Source organism: Elephantulus edwardii, unplaced genomic scaffold (genome assembly GCF_000299155.1).
Source record: "Elephantulus edwardii isolate Elephantulus edwardi_28Jun2011 unplaced genomic scaffold, EleEdw1.0 scaffold00116, whole genome shotgun sequence".
Taxonomy (NCBI): Eukaryota; Metazoa; Chordata; class Mammalia; order Macroscelidea; family Macroscelididae; genus Elephantulus; species Elephantulus edwardii.
In genome coordinates this window covers 8,159,351-8,185,864 of record NW_006399866.1, presented here as the reverse complement: position 1 = coordinate 8,185,864, position 26,514 = coordinate 8,159,351, and the positions used below count along the sequence as shown (strand labels likewise).

The 26,514-nt window shown below is 39.2% G+C and overlaps 2 protein-coding genes across 5 annotated transcripts in view; both read right to left on the bottom strand.

Moving 5' to 3' along the window:
- Positions 1-26,514, bottom strand: part of MAPKAP1 (mitogen-activated protein kinase associated protein 1) — a 372,056-nt gene that overhangs the window by 16,375 nt on the left and 329,167 nt on the right. For all 4 annotated transcript variants that reach the window (XM_006892556.1, XM_006892555.1, XM_006892558.1 and 1 more), the window contains one exon: positions 8,617-8,754. In XM_006892556.1, coding sequence (XP_006892618.1) covers positions 8,617-8,754 — 138 coding nt within the window. The remainder of the gene's footprint in view (positions 1-8,616; positions 8,755-26,514) is intronic.
- On the bottom strand, positions 24,819-26,448 carry LOC102875143 (metastasis-associated protein MTA3-like). The gene has a single exon (XM_006892554.1). It carries the CDS (start codon positions 26,443-26,445, stop codon positions 24,913-24,915), a length of 1,533 nt encoding a protein of 510 aa, XP_006892616.1. The 5' UTR covers positions 26,446-26,448; the 3' UTR covers positions 24,819-24,912.

The window sequence follows — 26,514 nt, the reverse complement described above, 5'->3', positions numbered from 1 at the left end:
ACAGCTGAGGAAGCTCTTCTAGGAGGATGGTTGGGATAATAAAACCTTATTTCTTTCTCGCCTCTCAGAAACACAGTCTAATGTTGCCTGGTGGCCAATGTCTGAGAACTGTTTTTTTCAGTTTCCTTGCTGTTTATGACAGAAGAGCAAGTTTGGTACCAGTTACTCTCATGCAAGTTGCTTGTAGGAGTCTTGTAAGCAATATACATTTTGACTTTAAGGAAGGCTTACTTTTTCCATGTCTACAAAAAGAACTTAAAATTAAAAACCCTCATTTATTTATTATGAAAACACAATTTGGAGCTTGGCAGGAGGCAGGGGAAAACACATTTCCCCCACCATTTATCCTTCTGAGAAGTTTCTCACACAGAGTTATTCTGTTGGGAAGTCCTCATATTTATCCATTCTCATTTAGGATCTCCTCTGATGCTAAAATCAAGAAAGAATCTGAGGCCACAGTGAAGGGGGGAGGGTAACTCCAGGAAAAATGCAAACATATGCAAAATTTTCTTAGACCCAGTCAATATTCTTCATAGACATTCTCATATATTGCATGACAAGCCAATGTGCATTGAAGAGCCTACATACACCTTGAGTGGCATCCACTCCATAAACAACATGCCTCGAGAAATGCTATGAACTTTGATAAACGTCGATAGTTACTCTCATATATTGCATGACAAGCCAATGTGCATTGAAGAGCCTACATACACCTTGAGTGGCATCCACTCCATAAACAACATGCCTCGAGAAATGCTATGAACTTTGATAAACGTCGATAGTTACAGAAAGGCTTCAGGTCTTTTGTTCATAGGATCGCGATGAGTCATGCTCGACTTGATGGCAATCACCAACAATAAGGTAATATAAGACGTATGCTTTTTTTTTTTTTTAAAATCATGTTTCTGGGGTTCAGAGAGGAATCTCTGCCTCTTAAATTCATATAGTGTTGACCCTTCTTGAGACCATACACTGCTGGGAAACATTTTTTTCTCAAAACTATAACAGCAAGCATACTGGTCCCATCTATCATATGCTGAGGAAAACCAGAAATACTAGCTTAAGAACAAGATGTTGGGTTTACCTTGTTACTACAATCCTGAACTCTCCATGGTGCTTTCACATTTCTATTGAAGAGTCATGCTTGCTCTTGGCAGATTCCAAATTTCAGAAGCACTTTTTTTCTTTTTCTTTTTTTTTTTCAGAAGCACTTTTAAAAGCCCAACATACTCAGACAGAATTAAAGAATCACTGAGCAGTGACTATACCCCCTGGGCATAAACTGCTGGATTTCTGGAGGATGCAGCTGGGAGCATAAATAGGCATGCCTAGTGCAAAAGTCAGATGTCAGCTAATGATGACGAGGTCAGTCAATGGGACACATGCTGTGTTGGCGCCCACCAGTGAAGGTCTCAGGAGCCTGGCCACTGTTGCTGAGCCTCAGCGAACTGCTTCCTGAAACACAGTGATGGCCTATTTAACAGCAGATCACAGCTCGAGGTCACTGGAAACCAAACTGGGTCAGAGAACCTAAGAATGCAGCCTGCCATTAAATGAAGCAAGCTGGCCCCATACTTAGAGGTTTTTCTCTACCTTCATCCTATGGCACATTCACTCCAGATCCTTCCTTCCCACATACCTGGAAAAACTGAGGTGATCCCCCTGGTTGCCTAAACCTGTCTCCCTGGTGGCTCCCTTGTTTTGGAAGGAGATGATAAATAAATCAAAATGCACTAAGCAGCACTTCCACAGGCACTCGCCTCCTTCACTGAATGTGCACCTCATCAATCACACTATTGTCTGCTTGAAAGGCGAGCCTTGTAAATGTCATATCCACTCAGGCCCAAGGAGAGGCGCATCCAAATGCAGCAAGGAGTTTTAATTGGATAGTGTAATTAAACTAAAAAACCCCAGCAGACTCCCTTTGACAGGATAGATGAAGACCCCTTTTAATAGGGCTAGGAAACATATCTGTTAAAAGGATGAGGCACTGCCTGCTCCTGATTGTGCTCCAGAGTACTCTTATGAAAAGGCAATTCAATAACTGGGGCATTTAATATGTTAGAGTCAGTTGTGTTCTGTAATCAGGCAGTACTTACCGTATTTGATCTGGAACGTAGCAAATAAGTCCTTGTCAAAAGTGTAAAATTACAATAGCTTGCTTACCTCATGTCTGGAGCACCTACAACTCTTGGGCCTTAAGAGTCTGAAGTCTTTTCATAGTCATCCTGGGCTGCAGGTCCATTTGAGTGTAAATGCAGGTGTCTTACTGATTGTTATGGGGGCCAGAGTATGTCAGCAAGGCCACAGACAGCCATCTATCAGGACAGCAGTTCTTCAAAGCAGTGGTGACTGGTTTGTATAAGTGGGGTGTGCATTTTTCTCCACTACAATGATCTCTACTAAACTGGAAGAATAGAAGCTGTGTAGTGAGAGGATTAGCTAAGGTAAATTCAAGTTGATTTTACTAAAACAACTTGAATCCTTCATTGGGAATAGGTGAGGGATGGAGAGCGGTATATACTTTCATATACGTATGTATTCAGATGAATACATTAATTCTGCTGTTTAGATTTTTTTTTTCAGATGAAACACTAGTTCACCAACGACAAGGGCAGAGAATTGAGCACCAGGGTGGATTAAGAAAGCCTTCAATGTTGGGGAACAAGAAGGCTCAGGTGGGAAGCAGAGGCAAGACTTCAGGTTTTCCTCCTGAATTTTCTAAGAACAGCGAGATGCTCTGCTTTATACAAACCTGAAAGTCCATCTTCAGGTCCTCAGACTGACATTTGTCTTTTAAAAATGGTGGCAGTGTTGTTGGATGACTGCTTTCACTCCCACATAAAGCATTCTTGAGATTCTGTTTGCAAGCCTTCAAACACTCTCACTTAGGGTCTTCCACCATGGGTTGCTGAACCCGTTATGAACATATAGATAATAAGTAAAATCTATAGAAAATGGATACTGAATTAAACCATCAAATACCTTTAGGTTTAAATGAAAACTACATAAAAGCATTTCAGCCATCAATTTGGCTATCACTTCTAGCCAGTATGAATTCTGCTGGAAAAGCTATTTTCGTGCAGATGTGGAATTCAATGGGAAAGACTGACTCGTGTACCAACATCAATCAAAATGTCGACTTCACTGGCAGCTCTCAACAGTAAGGCAGGTTCAAAGGTCACAGGATAAAGAAAAAGCCAAGCTCTGGTTCAGCTCTAATATCTCCTCGGTAGAAGTCTTGCAAAAGTACCCCCTTCTGTATTAGCCTTGCTTTCATTAATCTTCTTGCCATCTTCTTTAACTAGTCATGCAGAACCGCTCGATAGCAAGACGTATAATGGGGAAGGCCCTGTGCCTATTACCGCGTTAACATTCTCTTAAGCCCCAGTGCAACAATGGAATGGGAGGCAAAGGAAATCTGCGACTGCAGGGTGCAGTGCAGGCAATTCAATTATAGCCTGGGCTTACCTATGTACTTCTGACCTATAAAACACAAGAGGCCTTTGTGTCTAACTGGCTTGGCCATTAAGGTTGCTGAAGATCACAACAATGCTGATCTTTTCTATTTAAGCCAAATCAATGTGGACAAATCATTATTCAGTAGCTTTAATTTAATTAGTAAATTAAATACTCTAGTTTACAGATCTTGTCAAGTACTTATGAAAAGAAAGATTCATTTAAGCAAGAGGTTACCAATAAGCCTAGCTAATTTAACTCATAGCCTTAACTGAAGCTCATCTCAAATATCTACTATTTGAGGGGATTCTATTCTCTAAGGTTTAACAGTATCCAGCAGTTGTGGTCAACTCCTAACCCCGTAAGTCCCTATCTTACATTCAACATTTTGGACCCCAAATCAAAACAAAACAACCCACCAACCCCCACCAACATAGTGAGCATTAACAGAATCAGATTTCCTTTAAATTATACTATTGCAAGAGAACCTAATCAGGTTATCTCTGTTATGTTACTTCCTTAAGATTTTATATTATCTACACTTAATTGAGATACAGAGCTCTTTTCAGTTATGAAGACGACAGCTACTTTATTAAGGTTTAAATCTTATTTCTTAATGATAGGATGCTTCCTTTAAGGATTCTAAACCTGCACAATTTTCTTATGATGAAACCAGACCTGAGCTCGCTCCTTAATTTAAATGCAGCCTCAAAGTCTCTTATGGGTACTAATTTCATACAAAGGTTCCTTGGCTTTTGTTTCAGTGTTGAAATTTGGGACTGGCAATTAACAAGAGAACCTACTGTGCTCAAAATCTGCCTGGATTGGTGGAAGGACGGAAAATTCTTTCTCTCAGACAATTTAACTATGGTTATTTCTGATATGAAAACATTCTCTTCTCCTATGTGCTATATACAATTTTGTCTGCTAAAATTAAAATGATTCCTCTTTCAGAAATTTCTTATATCCTTTAAGAATAGCAAAAGATGTCCTAAGAGGTGGCAGAACAGACTGAGAAATCACTGATTTAAATTGTAATGGCAGCTTGTAGTTTTTCTCCCTTTAAAATCTAAACAGCAGAATTAATTCTTAATTTCTTAGGGCTTTTGATACAAAGACTTTCTAAACTAACTCTTTTAAGGGTCCATATTTATATGTTAAATTTTTTTTTTTAAGGCATGTATCTATTTAGTCATTAAGTTCCAGGTCCTTAAACACTCACAGGGACAGAGCAATAAATCTTCCTTCTGAGAAAGGCATAAGAGGGAGAAGTTGAGGGTAAAGGAGAGAGCCACAGAACTGCTATTTATGGAGCACGGCAGCAGAGTCTGGGCTCTCTGATTCCACAATATATGTAATTATGTGTTTGACTGCAGGCGCTCTAACACTCAGTCCCTTTGCCAAGTCAGCTATTCACACACTTTTTGGATATGGCATCAATTAAACTCGAGTCGTGTTACTTATGACGACCAAATTAATGGTTTGACAGAGGCTTTCTCAATAAACATTGCAAACTGGCCACATTTGAAGGTTTTAAAAACCATTTCTTTTCTGTTGAAAATTATGACAAACATGTCTCAAGTAAGACTGAAGACAACTTCATTATCCTCCCAATACTTAAAGCCTTTTAATACAAAAGGCTGTTTAATAACATGTCTGCTTTGTTTCCACAACTAAATTATTCCAGTTGGTCACACGTTCCAGTCTTCGGCAAGACACTCGTGTTATGAGAGATAAAAACATGAGAAAGGAAATATATTGCAGAAATCAAAAACCTTATCTACTTCTAGACTCTCTCTCTCTCTTTGCCATAATTCATTCAAGAAGGCCCCAAGAATAATTTTTGATGTAAACTCAGCTACAAACATACATCACTATGCTGATAAAAATCACAGGCTAAACTTATGAAATATAGTGACTTTCATTTCTTTAGTGCTGTTAAAATAACTTTTTTCCTAAGGTTCAACAGACACAAAAGATAAAAAGAGTTACCATTAATCCTTAAAAAAAAAAAAGGAAGGAAAGAAGGCCTTAGATGAATTCTGTGGTCTGATGATCATTTAATACATCCTTGTTTGAGCACTTTGCAACGAAAGGATACCAAATAACTCTTAGTTTCTAATCTCTAGCACCACTAAACTCAATTTTAAGTCAACATTCAGTGAGGACAGTTTAGGTACTATTAGGTATGGGCTGAAGATACAGAAACCAGGCCCTTAGTCAATTAGTTTAGTACCTAGACCATGGTAGTAGAAAAGAGAAGAGCCCAAACAGATAAAATATTGCAATGTGTGATATGCTTTATCAGAGGTGTGTACAAATCCCTCAGGGAAAAGATAGGCTGACAGTGGAGGTGGGACCTTAACAATGAGTAAGCTGAGTAGTGAGGTAAGATGGCCATGGGACAGAGGGAGAGCCAGAGTGGAGGAATATTCTAGGTAGTGAGAGGAATAGAATGCAAGGTGTGTCTGTGACAATTCAGTGACCACTGCTCAAATTTTGGATGGGAAGTCATGACCTGGTTGTCAATGTCTGTAAAGGCTGAGTAGTTTCACTTTATTAGCTTAACTAATTAAGTCAATACTAAGAGTTATCAGTATATTTAAATTGTAAAGGGTCTAAACAAGGATATATTAAATGATTAGAAGACCACAGATTTAACCTAGGGGGTTTTCTCTTAGGGTTTTGTTTGTTTGTTTTTGTAAAGGACTAGTGGTAACCCTTTTTATCTTTTGTGTCTGTTGAACCTCAGAAAAAAGTTAAGGCAAGTCAAACTCATTGTCATCACATCAGAACCTACTCAAAACTGATCTTCCAGTGGGTTTCTGAAGTGGTAAATCACAAAGGAGGAGGTTGCACATCTTCTTCCCACAGAGCCCCTGGTGGAGCTGAACTGCCAGAGAGGCTCAACTTTTGAGTTGGCAGCACAACTCCCTACAAACTACTCCTTTACAGCTCCCTAAAGAAACAAAGTCACAATACCTCATTGCTTGGTATTTAGATTTCAAGAGCTATTTCTGTCTGGTTTAAGGTAACATTTAAAATATGGAACCCCAAAATGGAAAACAAAAAAAGTAAAAGTTCCTTTGGTTGAAGGAAGGCCTTACACTCAACTTTTTCTAATACTACATCCCCACAACACCACCCCCTGACTCCTGAACTCTTACAAAAAACTTTAGAATTCTGAGGGACATGGTTTAAAAAGCATCAATAATTTCTAGATATTGGTAACCAGAGTGAGAAAGAGGAAACCCTGTAAGACTCACATCTGCATTTTTAACACAGGACCAGTAAAAAAAAAAAAATCTGAAAATGAAACAAGAATCTACAAGAGTCTCTTTCTGGATTGTCAATACTGAAATAGAGGTGCCCAGGTCTATTCTGTTTGCCAGTTTATCTCAGTATCATTTCTGGTTGTCTGACCCATCTTATGAGACACCTGGGAGGTGGGTTTTGGGAATCTTTTCTTTGCTCCTACTAGGTAAGGTGTGCTAACATCCTTTACCTTTCAGTGTGCCAAATCACAACCCTCTTGGGTAAACTTTAAGTCTTATGTGAGTTGGGAAATCTGAATCTTGCTTCTTTTCTGGTTCCCCTTCCCCTGACCCAGTTTTTCCACTTTAGCTTCTTTCTTTGTTTGTGTAATGTGTAACCAACTGTCTTTCATTTCTCAGAGATGTGGACAATTTATAAAATGTTACTTTTCAAAGCATACCAAATTCTTCGAAGAAAGATGCCAGCATAATGATATCTTTATTGGTCAACAGACTGTGATAGGGATTAGGAAGATGTTTACCCAAGGCAGAAGGGAAGCCAGCATCTGTGATGCAAGGGCTGCAGAGCAGTAAGCAATTTTTTCAGCTTCTTCTGGCAGCCATCTTGCAGTCAGAGGCCAGTGGAATGACAAGAGTGGTGGGAATGGGTTGAGGATAGCTATACTCCTTCCCTGCTCTGTACCACTTAATTCTCCCATCTTGTCAAATTACAGGCTGGGTTGAAAGGAGAACAAACAGTCCAACACAGATGGATTGGACAAAAGAATGAAACATCAATCCATAAAAGAGGCAACATGGCATGCTTCAATCTGTAAGGCTGATTAAGGAGTGTAGTATTCCTTACGCTCCTCAAAGACTTGAACCACATTATTACACTTGCTGGTCTTTACACATCTTATTGCTTCTCTTGAGCATATAATTCTTTATAATTTTTGTTCTCAGATTTACTAAACACTGTAACATAGGGTGATTAACAAAAAAAAAATTAGAAACTCCTATTCGGCAAATCTGAATCTGCTGGGGTGGGCCGTGGGTGACTGCCTTTTAAATAGCATCTTTAAGTAATGCTAATATGTATCAGAGTCTGGGAACCATTATCTTATAGCTTCCTCCAGGTATGTCATGAAACCTTATATAGTTTACAAACTTTTTCCTCTTCAGAGAAATTTTAGTGTGATCTATGTGTCCTTTCCACCGCATGTTAAGAACTAGAGTTCTAAAAATGATTAATCTAAAAAAAAAAAAGATTAATCTGAATGGTAAGCAGCACAATTACTTAAGTGCAAAAATACATAAAATGTCAAACTATACAAGCAAACAGTATCCACTTTGATAATTTAAGCAGAAGGATACCAACCTGGTAGTGATCTGTTCTGTAAGACTAGAAAGAATTTTAATTATGTACCGAGACGTCATGCAACTGCGAATAATCCAGGGAGTGTTGACACTGCGGCATGATGGATAAATCTAAATCTAGTCTTCAGCTTCCACAAGAAATCCTTCTGCTTCCCTTATTTGGCATGGAAGACAGGCAAGCCCAAGTCTGAGTGGTCAATTCTGCCACAGTAAAATGAGGATCCTGGTGGGTGCATGCTCCGAGCATGAACCTGTTCCTTACCCATAGTTCCTGGGGACCTGCAGAGATTAGGAGCTGGGACTGTGAGGTCCTCTGCTGGCAACAATGCAGAACAGGATGGAGGCTCATGTCAAACTCTGGGCATCACAATCCAATCCCGTTTGATTAAAAGAAATTTCTGGTAATGAATTAAATAGACCCAAGGAAAAAAGGACACGGTGGCAATATATTCTCCTGGCACCCAGCACACAGAGGGGAAGAGAGGAGAAAGAGAGAAAGGAGACATAAATAAAAGGAACTACTTACTGGGGCTTTTTTCTTCAGCAAGGTCACAGGCACAGAGCAGGTCAGAATCGATTGAGATGGGTTTCTGCTTAATCCAAAACTTAGTGCTGGCTTTCTGATTCGTAACAGGGTCTATCTCTACTTTGTCTCCAGAGATACCTGTAAGGCCAAGGCAAAAACAAAAAGCCACAAAAGTGGAAGGTGTGAGTATTTTTAGGGTAAAAATTAGACTTTACAAATCTCAAACTGGATGACCATGTGCTTTCTTAGGCCTTTGGAGAATGCTATTGACTTCTTTGAAGAGATGGAAAGAGATTTGAAATGGCACAGAGATGTAGATATAGGGGAAAAATAATCCTATCTGTTCCATTCTCTGAAACGAAATAATCATCTACAATATATTTAAAGGAAGTTATAAAAGGATCAAGGGTTCCTTTACAAACAACCTTCCAAGCTCTCGTCCTGGAGGTCATGACTTCTTTCCTTAGGGAGACTTAGTACTGGATCTGAGCTAAACAAAGACTTTATAACAGAAATTCAGAATGTTAGAATGCTGGCACTTCAGGTTATATTTGCAGGGCTGGGAAAGACACAGCACACTATGCAGTGACTGGGATTAAAGGTGTTAGGCAGACAAAGGTGACACCAAGGATAGAAGGTGTCCTGGGTTAACTGGGCAATGTACTGCATCTGCTCTCTGGGCTTCTGGGAGATTATACGTTCAGCCCGACACATAACAGCTAGGCCAGATACCTTTTCTTTCTCTTGCTGAAAATTGAAGAATCTGTTTATAAAGTGTGACAAAAACCGTCAGCAAGTCTTATAGAATGAGCCCCATATGGAACCTTAAAAGTAATTACATTTTTTAGGCCATAGTTTAAAGGCCAGGGTTAAAGTGAAAAAAAAAAAAAACAAAACAAAACACACAAAAAAACCCAACCAACAAAACAACCAAAAAAACCAAAAAACCCCACACAAAAAAACCAAAACAAAACAAAAAAACAAAAAAATCAAACAACCAACAATGAAGTAAGGATCTAAGAAGTAATTAAAATATAAAAATAATATAAAATAGAAAAGATAAAAGAAAAATCAATAATTTCATATAATCAATCTTTAAAAAATATTACACAGAAATATCTGAATAAAATGTGAGAAAATTTAACAAGTGCAAATGAAAAAAGACACACCAATTTAATTAAAAAATGAAATAAAATACAACATATCCTGACAGCAAATTTAAAATGAAAAAGAAAACAAACAACTGTAATGATTAGGTCTGCTACACACTTCATTATTTGCTTTATGAGTAAATAAAACACCAAATTAATATCAGATAAATACAGAAGGCTATGTAAAACAATCTATAGTAGAGACTCCTAAATGTCTTCAGAGGGGAGATTACAGAGATGGTTGCTTTAACCTGGTCACTACCATGGCAACCTTTTATTAACTGAATGCTGAAATTTGCCATTAGATACATTCAAGTACCTCATAGGCTAATTCAATTAGGCATAATGTCATAAGTCCAGATGATTCTGGATGTGCAGGTCTAGGTAATTTCAGGAGGGTGAGAATGTACTACAAGAATAATTTTATTACATTTCACTTAAAATAGATTAAGATTATTCGGTTCCACTCTTTCCTCCAATTTGGTCATTAATTGTTAAAAATCTGGGAATTTCTAGAATTCAAAAAAAAAACAAAAAAACCCAACAAAACAAACAAACAAAAAAAACCCAGAAAAGTATGTAAGTCCCACAGTTTGTACTGGTAACTATATGTGTGTTTTCTCTTTTTTACTTCTGTTTATATTGATATTTATAAAAGTCAAAATGAACGGAGCAAAATAAATGTGCATATCTCTTACGTGGAAATAAACCCTGCTCCACATCCTTTCTCAGAAAGAGAGGGGGGAAAATCATCACCAGGGAGATACGGTTTTAAAATTTTGTTCTATGGCCCTGCAACTCCTGAAGTCATAGTCAGTCAATATTGTTAATGTACCTTGTTAATTTGATAGGATTTGTCAGGTAACTCCACTGGAAAATTATATAAAACTGTTCCAGATGAAAAGATGATAGTGACATGAATTAAAGTGATAGAACAATAGTGGAATATAAACCAGAAATGACACCCAAAGTGGCTGTTGATTTATTGCCATACTGAGTTTGGTTCTGGGCTCCCATGTATATTAGTGCTACAAATCTGGGTCCATTTAGCAGAGGGATGCTCATACATACATCACCAGCTCCTGCTCCAAGCCAAGGTCACTCCCCATTGCATCAATCTTTTCAACAGAGCCTACTTCACAAAGCAGGACTTTTGCAACCATCTCAGATGTAACAGACTCTCGTCCTCTTTCATCTTTCTTTTATCATGTAAAGTACATTTTAACTTCTATTATTTTTATCTGTAAATTGTTACAGTATAGTTCATCCATTATGGGCTATATCTCTGCATCAACTGCCTAAGCTCTACACAGCCACAAGAACATTTTCCCAATGACGCCCTTTCTTGAAGTTGCTGTGTAATCACTTTTCACAGAAGGGAATCCTAAATTTGGTGTTATGGGACAAAGATGTGGGAATGAATACATTTGGTTCAGCAGGGAGGAGGGGGAGGGTGGGAAGGGGCAGGCAGGTAGGACACCATTTAAACAACAGGCGTGTTTCCAAAAAGCTGCATGTAATATTAGATTTTTTTCTGAATCAAAACACATTTTCCCACTGACTTCTAGTTCCATAGATACTTTATCTTCATTCTGGATTGACTGGCAGGGGCTCCCAACACTTTAGTTTTAAGTTTCTCTGCCCTGCAGGCTTTCAGTCAAGCAGTTAATGATCTGTAAAACACTTGGCTGCCTAGAAGGAGTCACTATTTAAAGGAACCTGGAGGGGAATCTTTCCTGATGGGAAAAATTCTTTTGTACATTAAATAATTTCACTCTACTTGATAAGTGCTATGAGTTTTAGTTTTTTAAAGCAGAGTATGTGGGTCCAGAGGCCCCTATTTGCTCCTGTTGGACAAACAACAGCTCTGTGCTTTTCAGTCTAGGAGGCCTGAGGCAGTCTGCTGTCAGAGCCCATCTTCAGAAGAGAGAGGATCCAGCAGAATCTTGCCTGGAAGCAACCTGTCCCTGGCCTGGGAGTCCTAGGTCTCCTTCTTGATTAGAAGACAGAGAAAGACTGGTGAAGTGAAGCCCAGTTAGTAGACTGGTGTCTCAGGCCACAGGAAGGTTAGGAGGAGATGAGGAGAAAGCATGTTAAAGGCAGAAGTACTAGGACTAGACAAATGACAGGCTGTGGCTAGTGAGGTGGAGTCAAGAGAGGATCTGGAGGCATGACCATAGGGATGAATGGAGGAGGAATGGAAGGAGGAGAGGAGGTTATGGAAGTCAAGCTGGTGGACGCTTGAGGATGTCAACCAGTGGGAGCTGTAATCCACTTGTCATTGTTCTGTGTTGCTAACAGCTGAGTGGAAAGAACAGTTAGAGTTCCAGAAACAGAACCATCTTCTTGAGATTGTGGACCAGAGATAAAAGAAGGCAGCTGAAAATACGTTCGTGTGTATCTTTGCTTCAAGGTCAAGGCTGCCCAAAAGAGGTAAAGCGAAATCTTAGGTTTGTTTTAAGTTCAAGCATGATGAATCATTTGTTGCAACTTTTTCCTTAGGCCCAAAAGGTATGATGTCAATTATAATTTTTTGAGCAACAATAGTATTAACTAGGGTTCTGTGGTGGCCTAGTGGTACGAAGTTGTGCTGCAATACTAAAGGCACATGGTTCAAATCTGGCTGCTCCATGGGAGAAAGATGGGCAATCTCCTCCCCTGTAATTTACTGCCTCGGAAAATTTGCTGGAGGGTCAGCTATGGTAGGTTCTGATTCAATGGCACACAGCAGCAGCTGCAGCAGCAACAACAACAACAACAACAACAACATTGCATTAACTACCATCAACACAGTATTAACCAGCACTGAGTACCAGCATAGTTAAAAAGCCTCTTAAATAATCCAATAGAAAAATGGGCACAGGATATGAACAGGCACTTCACCGAAGACGACATTCAGATGGCTAACAAACACATGAAGAAATGCTCAAAATCCCTAGCCCTAAGAGAGATGCAAATTAAAACAACTATGAGATATCATTTCACCCCAGTCAAAATAGCAAAATTTAACAGAACAGCAAGCAACAAATGCTGGCGAGGTTGTGGAGAAACTGGAACCCTGATTCACTGTTGGTGGGAGTGTAAAATGGTGCAACCCCTGTGGAAAGCAGTATGGCGCTTTCTCAAAAAGTTGCAAATAGAGATACCATTTGACCCAGCAATTCCACTACTGGGAATATACCCTGAAGAGACCATAGCTGACATCCAAGCAGATATATGCACACCCATGTTCATTGCAGCTTTGTTCACAATAGCAAGGAGTTGGAAACAACCTAAGTGCCCATCAACAAACGAATGGCTAGAGAAGCTGTGGTATATTCGCACAATGGAATACTATGCTGCATTAAAAAACAAGGAACTCATGCAATATTATTCAAAATGGTTGACTCTGGAGAACATTATGCTGAGTGAAATATCCCAGTCACAAAAGGACAAATATTACATGATGCCACTGTTGTAGAATGGGACTGTCCTTGGGGTTAGGGAGACACTGAGTAAGATGGGTTCAATAATGTATACTGCACTGAAGCAGAGGAGGGAGAGAACCGTCTGAAAGAGAGATGTAACTGGGTGTTTCTGTCATCACAGGAGACTAGAGTGAGGGCTGCATGGTGGAGGGGACCTAGAGGAGGGTTTGTAAAACAATGAAAGAATCTTTTCTTTTACTTTTCCATAATTTTTGGACTCATGTACTTATAACTTGTTAGTCAAATTTGTGTCTTCTAGGTTGCAACACCCCCATGATACATCTTGAAGGATATGTACATGTACAGCCAAGCACAATCAATAAGAGTGCATCTGAATTCCAAAATCAATCTCCATAATAGTCTATGTGTTTCCTACTGCCAAAGGGGCCCTTTAGAGTAGTGAGAGAAGATCTTCACCCTGAAACCCACAGCGTCCCTTTTCAGCAGGAAGTAGCTAAGAGAATACGCCGTCCCCTTTTCCTTATGACTCAGGGTGAAGTCTCTCTCAGGGAGGAGTGATAGGGAATGGCAAAGGATACACTGACAAAGAAGATTAACCAGAACTGGCTTTGACAAGCACTGTGGCATTTGGACAAGAACAAACTGGGAGGAGGGTAGAGAGAATAGTGCAACAATGAATGAGTGGAAGCCCAAAATCTCTGTAAATGTTTATGAAAATTAATAAAATATAATTATAGAAAAAAAAGCCTCTATATAATTTGAATTTTATAACAACCATATGTTTGTGACTATGTTTATCTCTGATTTACAGATGAAGAAATATAAATATAGATTATTAAGTGTCATCAAGTTGAGTACAACCCATAATGATCCTACAAATAACAGATTTGAACCCTGTCCTATCCTGTGCCATCCTCATACTTCTTGACATGCTAGAGCCCATTGTGGCAGTCACTGTGTTATCCCACCTGGCTGAGGGTCTTCCTTTCCTCCACTGACCCTCTGACTTTCAAAGCATAATATCCCTCTCCAAGGAATCGTCCCTTCCTAGTAACATGCACAAAGTAAGTGAGGCAAAGCTTTAAAGTCTTTGCCCCTAAAAAACCACTCTGCATTTTCTCCATGACGTTTTTTTTTCTTTTGGTAGTCCATGGCATGTTCAGTGCTTTTCTCCTACACCATAGCTCAAAGGCATCAATTCTACCTCTGTCATCCTTATTCATTGTCCATCTTTCAGATGCTTAACAAGTGATCAAAAGATTATGGCCTGGCGAGCTCTGGTGGCCTAGTGGCAAGAAACTGCACTGCAATCCCAGAGGTGCACGGTTCAAATCCACCAGATGCTCTGCTGAAGGAGGAACAATTGCCTCCTGTACCAGTCAGATCCAATTTGACAGTAAACACATAAAAAAAGAATAAATAAATAAATAAAAATTTAAAAAAATAAATTAAAAAAAAAAAGATTATGGCCTGAATCAGATGCATCTTAGTTCTCAAACTGACATCATTAATCCTCAATAATTTGGAGAGGTCCCTAACTGAAAACTTTCCCAGTGCAATACGTCTCCTGATTTCCTGACTTCTGGTACAAGGGTATTGATTGTTGAGAAGACAAAGTAAGATATTATAATGGACTGTTCAGGGAGCTGGAACTGGAGAATAAAAAGGGAAGAACTCACTCTGCTTTTCTCATGCTGAAAAAATGGAAAAGTAAATTTAAACCTCAAGTTGCAATTCTGAAAGATGCTATGGACAATATATTGAATGACCTAAGAAGCATCAAAAGAAGATGGAGGGAATAAATAGAATCACTGTACTGAAAAAAAAAACTGACTGACACTGAAACATTTCAGGAAGTATCATCATATGAGCAGGAGCCAATGGTAATGAAGGAGGAAGTGGAAGCTGCATTAAAGGCATTGGCAAAAATAGGCCCCAGGAATCAGTGGGATACCAATTGACTTATTTCAATTAACAAATGTGATCCCTGGATTTGCTCACCAGTATGTAAGGAAATATTGAGGACAGCTATCTGGCCAATAGATTGGAAGAGGTCCATATTTGTTCCCATTCCTAAAAGAGGTGATCCAACAGAATGTGGAAACTATCAAACAGTATCATTAATATCACATGCAAGCAAAATACTGCTGAAGATCATTGAAAAATGTCTAGAATACCACATAGATGGGAAGATCAAGCAGGATTTAGAAGGGGCATGGCACCAGGGATATCACTGCTGATGTTAGATGGATCCTGGCTGAAAGTAAAGAATACCAAAAGAATGTCAATTTATGATTTACTGACTGACTCTGAAAAAAGGCATTTGCTTATGTGGATCATAACAAGTTATGACTATCACTAAGAAGAATGGGAATCCCAGAACACTTATCTGTGCTCCTGGGAAACCTATTCCTACACCAGGAGGCTACTGTGCAAACAAAGCAAGGGAACATTACCTGGTTTAAAATTTAGAAAGGAGTATGTCAGAGTTGTATTCCTATCCATACCTATTCAATTTGTACACTAAGCAAATTATTCAAGAAGCTGGACTCTATGATGAAAGATGTGGCATCATGATTGGAGGAAGACTCATCAATAACCTGTGTTATGCAGATGACACAACCTTGCTTGCTGAAAGTGATAAGGATTTGGAGCATTTGTTGCAGAAGATAAAAAAACACGACTTTCAATATGGATTGTATCTCAATGCCAAGAAAACAAAAATTCTTACTACTGGACCAATAGGTAAGTAACGGTAACATCATGATAGATGGAGAAAAGATTGAAACCATCAACAATTTCATCTTACAATCAATACTATTGGTATCAGAAGTCATTAAACTAAGGATTAAGTAATTTGCCCAAGATCATACAGCTGATCTTCTCAGTCTTCTTCAAGAACTATGGTAGATGCTTTACATAAAAGAGCATCAACATATGAATGCCACCTAGAATGAAGTGCCAGGAGTGGAGCTTGCCCTTCTCTTAGACCCAGGAGAAGACTGATGTCAAGATACATGAAGATCTCTCAGAACATGGTACGCTCAATGATGTTGAAATGAAACAAAGAACATCCTTCAAAAGCCAATAGAAAAAGAATCTTCCCTTAGAACTGGTTCCCTTAATTCAGATTTCTTGTCTCCTAAACTGGGAGAGAATTAAGACCCTTTTTAATAACCCTTTGTTCTCTGAAATCATCTAGGCCAGTGACCATGTCCTCTCGACTCTGGGTGCTGGCAATGCTCTCCGTATTCTGAGTAGGAAATCCCTTGGGCTAGGACTTGTGCTTTGCCTTTTAGGTTCATTAAGAAGGCAGCTGTTTCTTTGGGTTGGGGCTGTCCCATTTACATAGTCAATTGGCAGTGACTTCACTCCCTTAGTCTTGCAGGCATTGTTTTGCCTCTTGAACATCGTAGTTTTATCTCTTTAACTTTGAGTACTAGTTAACTCCAGAAATGAGCTGATGAAGATCTGACTTTTTGAAACCTAAGAAGCTGTAGCCCCATCCTTTGTAGCCTCAGAGCTACAAAGGCATGACCATGGTCCCATCTTCTAAGATCCCAGAAGTCATAGTTTCACCTTTTGAGACTGTTGTTGTTGTTGACTGCCATTGAGTTTGGTACAACTCATAGCGACACTATAAACAAAAGACCTGAAGTCTTTCTATAACTTTCGTTATTTCTCAAAGTTCATAGAGTTTCCACAGGCATGTTGTTTAGGAAGTGGATGCCACTCTTGCTTCAAAACCTGTCTTAAACAGGGAGCTCCACCAAACACTGTTAACTATGGGTAACTGTTACAACATTTGACATCCCAATGGCACAAGGTTAAGCATCACTGCAACCCTAGGTTACCTCAGTACAGCAAATTGACAGAAGAGTGCCGTACCCTTAGAAAAATGTTCCTCCAAAATTTAATAATAACTGACTTTTAAATACAAAGGCCCTCCCCGAGGTCTTGTTGACGCTAAACAAACAATATAATAGGTTGTTGTTATGTGCCAGTGAGCTGCCTGCCACCCATAGTGACCTTATGTACAGCAGCCAAGAAATTTGGAAAACAGCTACCTGGCCAGCTGAGTGAAAGAAACCCACATTTATGCCTATTTTAAAGAAAGATGCTCCAACAGATTGTGGAAATTATTTAATAATATATTTTAATGTTATATATAAGTAAATTTTCTCTAAAGATAATACAATCACTATTTCAGCAGTATATAGATAAGAAACTGCCAGAAATTTGAGCTAGATCCAGAAAAGGATGTATGGAATGAAGGATATCATTACTGATATCAGATGGATCTTGGCTGAGAGAAGAGAATACAAGAAAGATTTTTTTTAATTGTTCAGTGCCATCAAGTTGAGTATGACACATAATGACTCTATGAACCACAGATCTGAACCCTGTCCTATTCTGTGCCACTCTCCAATCTCTGACACACTCAAGCCTATTGCTGTAGTCACTGTGTCAATCCAGCTGGTTGAAGGTCTTCCTCTCCTTTGCCATTCTCCCATTTTTCCAAGCATGATGCTTTTTTCTAAGGAAGAACCCCTTCTAACAATATGCCCAAAGTATGTGAGAGGAAGCTTTATCACCTTTGCCTAAAAAGAGCACTCTGGTTGCACCCTCTCCAAGGCATACTCTTTTCCAACACCACAGTTCAAGGCATCACTTTTTCTTCTGTTGTTCTTATTCACTGTCCAGGCTTCAGCAGCACAGCAAGTGACTGAAAAGATCATGGTCTAAATCAGGTGTATCATAGTCCTCTAGCATTATTGCTCCTCAGTAATTTGGAGAGGACCCGGACTGCAGATTTTCCTAGTGCAATACATCTCTTGTTCTCTGGTACCAAGTTTATTGATTGTGGATCCAAGTAAGATAATGTGTTAACAGTTTCAATCTTTTCCATCTATCATGATGTTGCCTATTGATCCAGTGGTGAGAATTTAGGTTTTCTTGACATTGAGATTCAATCCATATTGAATGTTGTGGTGTTTGATCTTCTGTAGCAAGTGTTTCAAGTTCTCTTGACTTTTAGAAAGCAAGGCTGTTCCATCTGCATACTGAAGGTTATTGATGAGTCTTCCTCCAATTCAGAAAGAAAAGATGTTTACCTGTGTTTTATTAACTATGTAAAAGCATCAACTCTGTGGAACATACAAATTATAAATAACATTGTGAAGAACAGGAACTCTAGAATAATTAACTGTGCTCAGATGGAAACTATACACAGATCAAGATGCAGTTGTTACAACAGAACAAAGGGAAATTACATGGCTTAAAATTAGGAAAAGTGTGTGTCAAGATTGTATACTGTCTTATCATATTTAATCGAAACACTGAAAAAAGTAACTGACAAACTGAACTATAAGAAGAACACTACCAGGATTGGAGGATCTCATTAATAACCTACAATGCACTTGACAAAATACTGATTGCCGAGAGATAAGAAGACTTAAAGTACTTTCTGAAGAAGAGGAAGAAATATAAGCTTCAGTACAGTTTACACCTCCACATAAAGAAAACAAAAATCCTCACAACTGGACCAAAAAGCAACATCATGATACACATAGAAAAAGAGTTGTCAAGGATTTCATTTCACTTGGATCCATAATCAACACCTGTGGAAGCATCAGCCAAGAAATCAAATGACATTTACTGCACCACACAACTCAGCTGCAAAAGACCTTCTTAAAGTGTTGTTGTTGTGTGCCGTTGAGTTGACTATGACTCATAGCGACCCTATGAACAACAGCTCTGAACCTTGCCCTATCCTGAGCCAATTTCACCACTTCTGACACACCTGACCCCATTGCCACAGTCACTGTGTCAATCCATTTTGCCAAAAGTCCTCTCTCTTGTGCTGACCTCCTTTCCAAGAATGATATTCTTCACCAAAGACTGGCCTCTCTTGACAACATACTCAAAGTATGTGAGATGAAATTTCACCATCTTTGCCTCTAAGTAGCACCTGAGTTTTACTTTCTCCAGAAAAAAACCTGTCAGACCTTTTGGCAGTTCATGGGATGTTCAGTAATTTTCTCCAGAACCATAACTCAGAGACATTGATTCTTCTCCTGTCATTCTTAGTCACTTTCCAGATTTCAGATCCATAGCAAGCAATTGAGAAAACTATGGCTTGGTTCACAAACACCTTAGTTTTTAGACTAACACTGTCGTTCTTTATCACTCTGGAAGGGTACTTGACAACAGATTTTCCCAATGCAATTTATCTTTCGGTTTCCTGACTGCTGATGTCCATGGTACTTACTGACTGTGGATCCAAGTAAGATGAAATTGTAAACAACTTCAATTCTTTCTCCATCTATCAGGACTTTTGTTTTCTTGATGTTGAGATGTAATTCATATTGAAGGCTATAGTGCTTGAACAAAAGTAAAAATGTCATTTTTGGAGTGAAACTGTGCTTGAATCCAATTATATTTTAAGTCATTTCATATGCATGAAAAAGATGGACAATGAATGAGAAAATTCTAAGAAAAACATATGCCTTTGAATTTTCGTTTTGGTGAAGAACGTGGATAAACCATGGAGTGCAGAGGAACAAATAAAGCCACTTTGGAAGATGTACAGATGGAATGATTCTCAGAAGTGAAGATGGTGAGACTTTTTGTCTTACATATTTTAGATATGCTATTAAGAGGGACCAATTCTTGGAGAAAACATTTTGCTTAATAGAGTACAAGGTCAGCAAAAAAGAGAAAGACTCAAAAGTGGCTTCACCAAAGGACTCTAACACAAGCAGTGACTAGGAGGATGGAGCAGCTGTGAGCAGCACTTCTTTCTGAAGCACACAGGGTCACCTATGTGTCAGAAATCAACCCAATGCCACCTACTAACTAGGAGAGGTGAAATGCTTGTGTAAAGCTGCAGGGCTTTTAAGTGGCAAAGCCATTTTTCAAACCCAGAGCTGCCTCATTCTTAAGTCCTGGTTCTTTACACTACTCAATGAGACCTCATTTTCCTTTTGAGTCAAGAGGACATAGTAAGAAGGATGTAAAATGGTACAGCTGTTGTGAAAGAGTTTGGAAATTCTTAAGAAATGAAAAATACCCTATCAAATTATCTGAAAATTTCACTCTCACATTATTATTTTTGTTGTTAGATGTCATCAAGCTGACTACAACTCATAGCAACCATGCTAGAGCTGGAGCTATCCTGATGTTCGCTGAAATGCTCAAGCCTGTTGTTACAGTCACTGTGTCAATCCGTAATCTTGTTGAGGGTTTTCCTCTCTTTCTCTGATCCTCCACCTTTCCCAGAATGGTGTCTTTTTCCATGGACAATTCCCTTGTGACAACATGCTCAAAATCTATGAGATGAAGTTTCATCATCCCTGCCTCTAAGGAACACTCTGACTGCAGGTCCTCCAAGACAGTCTAGTTTGTTCTTTTGGCAATCTGTGGGATATTCTGCACTTTTCTTCAACATCACAATTCAAAGTTATCAAGTCTTCTATCATCCTTAATCACTGTCCCCAACTTTCAGATTCATAGGCAGTAACTGAAAAGACTCTCCATGTTGTTATTGTTGTTATGTGCCGTCGAGTCGTTTGCGACTCATAGCGACCCTATGTACAATAGCCCTAAACTCTGCTCTATCCTGTGCCAATCTCATTGCCTCTGACACACCCAACCTGATTACCCCAGTCACTGAATCAATCCACCTCATAGAGGGTCTTCCCCTCCTGCGCTGTCCCTCCACTCTGCCCAGCATGATGTCCCTCTCTAAAGACCTGTCTCTCCTTACAACATGTCCGAAGTATGTCAGGCGAAGCCCCAGAATCCTTGCCTCCAAGGAGCAGCCTGGTTTGACCCTCTCTAGGATGAATCTGTTTGTTTTCTTGGCAGTCCATGGTACATTCAATACTCTTCTCCAGCACCACAGCTCAAAGGCATCAATTCTCCTTCTATCCTCCCTAATCATTGTCCAACTCTCTCATGCATAACAAGTGATTGCAAAAACCATGGCCTGTATCAGGCGCACCATATTAGAAATAAATTAAAAAACAGAGATGCAGAGACCTGAATAGCAATGTTCATTGTAAGACTATTCAATTCACAATAGCCAGAAAGTAGAAACAACTTAAATGTTTCTAAAAAATTGAATAGGTAAACAAAACGTGATACATATACATACAACAGCACATAATTTTGTCAGTGTGAAAAATGAAGTCTTGATATATGCTACAATATGGATGGATTCTGAAGACATGCTGAATAAAATAAGTCAATCACAAAGGACAAATATTGCTTATACAAAAATATACGAAAAGAAAAATGAATAGAGACCAAAGTTATCAGTAGTAATAAAAGGCAGAATAGTGGGGGAAATGAGTGCTAACAATGAGGGAAAAATCTCACTGATTAAAGGCAGAGTTTCCCAGTAAATTGCTATCAATAAAGTGCATACCTGTAAAAAGTTTAACTGACAAAAGTGCTGACAGATAAGAGAAATAAATTAGCCCAAAGAATAGCAGCTGGGGCTGCTTATATACAACAAAAACCTCATGAGATTTAGTTATGTGGTTTGGAGGTTTTATGGGACATCCCATTTAGTAGGCTTAATAATATATTTAGTGCTTCTGTTCTACCTCTGAGTTCATGCCTGGAGTCTTAAAAGCTTGCAAGAAGCTTTCCAAAGCACAAAACCTGGTTTCTATTCACCTGAAGGAAGAGAGGAAGAAAAGTCAGAAAAGGAAGAAGATATGAAGTGTGTGCCTAACTTTCAGGAAAAAGTACCTCTGCATTGCTATGAGACCACAAGAACTATAAGGTGCCTGGCTACCATTATAAACATTTTGATAAAAAGTTATATTGGTTCTAATTTCTTTGGGGTATATTTCTAGTAGTGGAATGGCTGGGTCATATGGAGTTTCTATGTTCAGTTTTTGGCTTTTGGGTTTGTTTTTTGTTTTTTTTTTAGGAAATGCTAAACTGCCTTCCAGAGTGGTTGTATCATTTTACAAATGGAGATTTGTAAACTAATTTTCATAGTGGCTTTATTCACCATCATAAGAACACAGAAAGAGTCCAAATGTCCAACCACTGCCTGAATGGATTGAGAAACTGTGATACATTCACAAAATGGAATACCATACAGCACTCAGGAGCAATGATTTTATGATTAATCATTGAAAAATATTATGTAACTTGGGAGAGACTGGAGATCATTATGCTTAGTGAAGTAACTCAGACTCATAAGGACTGCATAAGATCCTTATTAAAAAGATAGGAGGATAACCAGTACAACAAGTATGGGGATCCAAGGAGGGAAAGAGTGTGAGCAGAGTGTGAGGCTGGATAGGGGTAAAATCACAGAGCTGCACAATTTGGAGGGTGGAAGGAGAGGATAAAGGAAATGGGAAAGATCTGGGGGGGACCTGAAAAAACAGGGTAATGGTGGGCATAGTCCAATGGGATTAATTTTATAAAACATAATGGATGTGAATGATTGTATGAAACACAATGTAAATAAAGAACAGTGTGAAACACGATATATACAAACTTTATATGCAAACCAATGTAAAATAGAAATTAAAAAATTATCGAAAATTCCTGTTCAAAAGGGGAGACAACCAAACAGAATTTAACATTCCTAATAAGTTAAGATTCTGAAGTTGTGGAAGCAGAAAGCATCCCTGAAACCACAGTCCTGGGATAACCTTTATTTATACATTTGTGTATTGAACAGTATTTACATTTGTAGTTGATAACTTTAGGCCTCCTTCCATGTCCTCCTTTAGTAATATGTGGACCACTCCCTTATTTTGTTGTTGTTACACGGCATCGAGTTGCTTGCGATTCATAATGATATTATGTACAATAGTTCTGAAACCTACTCTATCCTGAGCCAACCTTATAGTCTCTGACATTCCTACCCCATTACCCTAGTCAGTGAGTCAATCCATCTCACTGAAGGCCTTCCTCTCTTGTGCTATCCCTCCACTCTCCCAAGCATGATGTCCCTCTCCATGGACTGATTCCTTCTTGCAATGTGCCCAGAGTATATTAGACGGAGCTTCAGAATCCTTGCCTCAAAGGAGCACACTGATTTCACCCTCTCCAAGACAAACCTGTTTGTTCTTCTAGCAGTCAATACTCTTCTCCAGCACGACAGTTCAAAGGAATCAATTCTCCTTTTATCATCCTCCATCCTTTCCCAGCTTTCTGATACATAGCAAGTAACTGGGAAGAAGATGGTCTAGATCAAGTGCACCTTTGTCTCCAGTCTGACAACACTGTTGCTCTTTAATACTGTGGAGATATCCCTGAGAGCAGATTTTCCCAATGAAATTTGTCTTTTTATTTCCTGGCTGCTAGTACCAAGAGTGTTGATTGTGAGTCAAGTGAACTGAAGCTGTTAACCATCTCAGTCCCTTCACCATCTATCATAATGCTGCCAATTGGCCCAGTGGTGAGAATCTTTGTTTTCTTGATGTTGAGCTTTAATCCACATTTGAGGCATAGTCTGAAATGATCCTTAATTCTTAAACCAAAAATATCCCCACAAGTCTTCTCAAAACCAAACAACTATTTAGTTTGTTCTTAGGGTCACTATGAGTCGTACCTGACTTGAGGGGACCTAACAACAAAGAACAACAGTAACAGTAAAGAATATCTGTCCTTAGCAATGGACTCTTTTAGGAACTATCTCTGGATTCAGAAAATCAAAAGGGATGAACCTGCTTAGCATTTCTTAAGCTGAAGAAACTAAAGAGCCAATTGAACCCTAGAGTCACAGTATTTAAGGATGTTATGGGCAGGATACTGAATGATCCAGGAAGCATCAAAAGAAATGGAAGGAGCACAGAGTCACTGTACCAAAAATAATTGGCTGACACAGAAGAATTTCATTAAACAACATATGATCAAGAGGTAATAGTGATAAAGAAGGAAGTTCAAGCTCTTAGGAATTGATGAAATGCCAATTGACATATTTCAATAAACAGATGCAGCCCTGGATGTGCTCACCAGATTGTGCCAAGAATGTGGAGGACAACTACCTGAACAACATATGAGAGGAACCCCATATTTATTCCCTATCCAAAAAAAAGGTGATTCAATGGAGTGTGGAATTTATCAAACAGTATCACTAATATCACACGCAGATTTGATACAGTGTAGAAATTATAGAACAATATCAGTAATATTACAAACAAGAAAAATTCTGCTGAAGATCATCCAAAAATGACTGACATGGTACATCAACAGAGAAATATAAAAAATACAAGCTGGGTTTAGAAGAGGCTGTGGCACTAGGCACATCATAGTTAATGTCAGATGGATCCTGGTCAAAAGCAGAGAATATCAGAGGGATGTATACCTGTGTTTCATTGACTATACAAAGGCATTTGACTACATGGATCACAACAAATTGTGGCTAACTTTGATTGAACTTAGGCAAAACTTATACTTTGATTGTACTTAGGCAAAACCTATACTTTGACCAGGAAGCAGTTATCAGAACAGAGCAAGGAAACACTGCATGGTTCAAAATAAAAAAAGGGGTGTTCTGTCAATCGAAAAGCACATGGTTCAAATCTACCAGTTTCTCCATGGAAGAAAGATAGGCAATTAATTCTTTTTTTTTTTTTAAAAAGGCTGTACACAAGAACTTATGTTTATTGCAAACAAAAAAAAAATGAGAGAGAAAGAGAAAAGAAGGACAGAAATGGTCAGAAGCACAACATGTAAGGTTAAGAATTTAAAAGCATCTTACATTCTGCCCTAATGGCAGCATAATTAATAGGAACAAACGGCTGTCTTGCTGCCTGCCGCAGCCGGAGGGTATTTTTGCAGACCTGACGAGCAAATTTTGTGAAATATGCGGTGTGAAGGAAGAAAGCTTGGCGGGTCTTCACTGCAGACTTTGGACTCCCAGTGTTTCGCACCGGCATCCCCTGTATGGCCTGGCGGGACATATGACTCCTAACACGGGCATCCTCTGCAGTTGGGCTGGGAGACAATTTCTCTTCTTCTGACTGGGTGGGCATTTTTAGGCCTCCATATTTTTTCCAATATAGCCAACAAGTTGCACATAATCTACACTGCATATTAGGTGGACCCCAAGAATACCACTGGTGAGACTGTGTAGCAAAGCAGCTCTCGCAGGCTCGTCCTAAAACGTTATTCTGGGGTTGGAATGTGGTTCCTACTGTTCCGTTCACAGTGCCAGGCTTTCCATTGCTGGTGGATATTTGGTTGGGATTTGGTTTGTAAGTTGGGATGTACACTTGTTTCAGTTTACTCTCAGCTTCTGCAGTTTTTAGACGTTTCTGTTGTACATATCTGTCAGTAGTTTTCCACATGTAATAATATTCAATGATGCTAGTCAATGGTTTCCAAGGGAGAAAGTCTTGACGTATGTCGTTGAAGTCTTTGCCATATTTTTCCAGTGCATCTTCAAACAAACTAGCTTCAGAGGCTGACCATTCTTCCATTTCATCTCTGCATAAAACAGGTCCTCCAAGTGGTACTAAGACACTAATTGCACTGCTCAGATCATAGCTGTGCCTATATAGTGTATCCATAGCATGAAACAGGGTGATGTCTCGGGAAGCGGCAGCTGCACTCATATGCAGACTGGGCTGCCTCACAGAACTGCTACAAACCAGGGCTCGAGCAAACGTCCCAACAGCACGTGCTACAACTAAAAACTGGTCAATCTGTCGATCTGTAAGTAGGCTATTTGGATCCCAAACTTTAACTTCCAGTTTGGACTGTTCCCTGTCATCTGATTCTCCTTCTAGGAGCATTTCTGGAATGTCTGCTTGGTATTGAGGCCCAACTCGTATTTCACCTTTGTCAGCTAACAGTGTTTTCACTGAGGGATCATAGACCAATAAGTAGAAAAAGGCATCCTCCTTGTCAAGGTAAGACAGTACTGACTCCGTCTCATTTAGAAGGGCAACACTGCATTTTCCCCTGATATGTGTTGCAGGCAAAGATTCATACTGGCGTGACAAGAAGAGTTCCCTATGTTTCAACTGATGTTTCTGTTTATCAGTTAAATCAGCTTCAACTGTTGTTTCAGATTCTTCCTCAATTTCTTTTGCATGTTTGTCTGCAAGCATTATAAGAGTGTTGGAAATATCTCGTCGTCTATAAAAGCATACTACTTTTGCTTCCACGTTGCCACTTGCAGTCTTATTGAGTTCTTCTATTCTTCTGATTAGGTATGGGTTGCTGGAGGAATTCTCAAAGTAGACATAATCTCCGACCCGGTACATGTTGGCCGCCCCGCCCGCCGCCGCTGCCTCTGCCTCAACCATCACCGTTACCACCGCCTCGCCGCGGGG

Excerpts from the sequence above, each read along its gene's own strand:
- LOC102875143 (XM_006892554.1), bottom strand. The coding sequence starts at position 26,445 with ATGTACCGGGTCGGAGATTATGTCTACTTTGAGAATTCCTCCAGCAAC.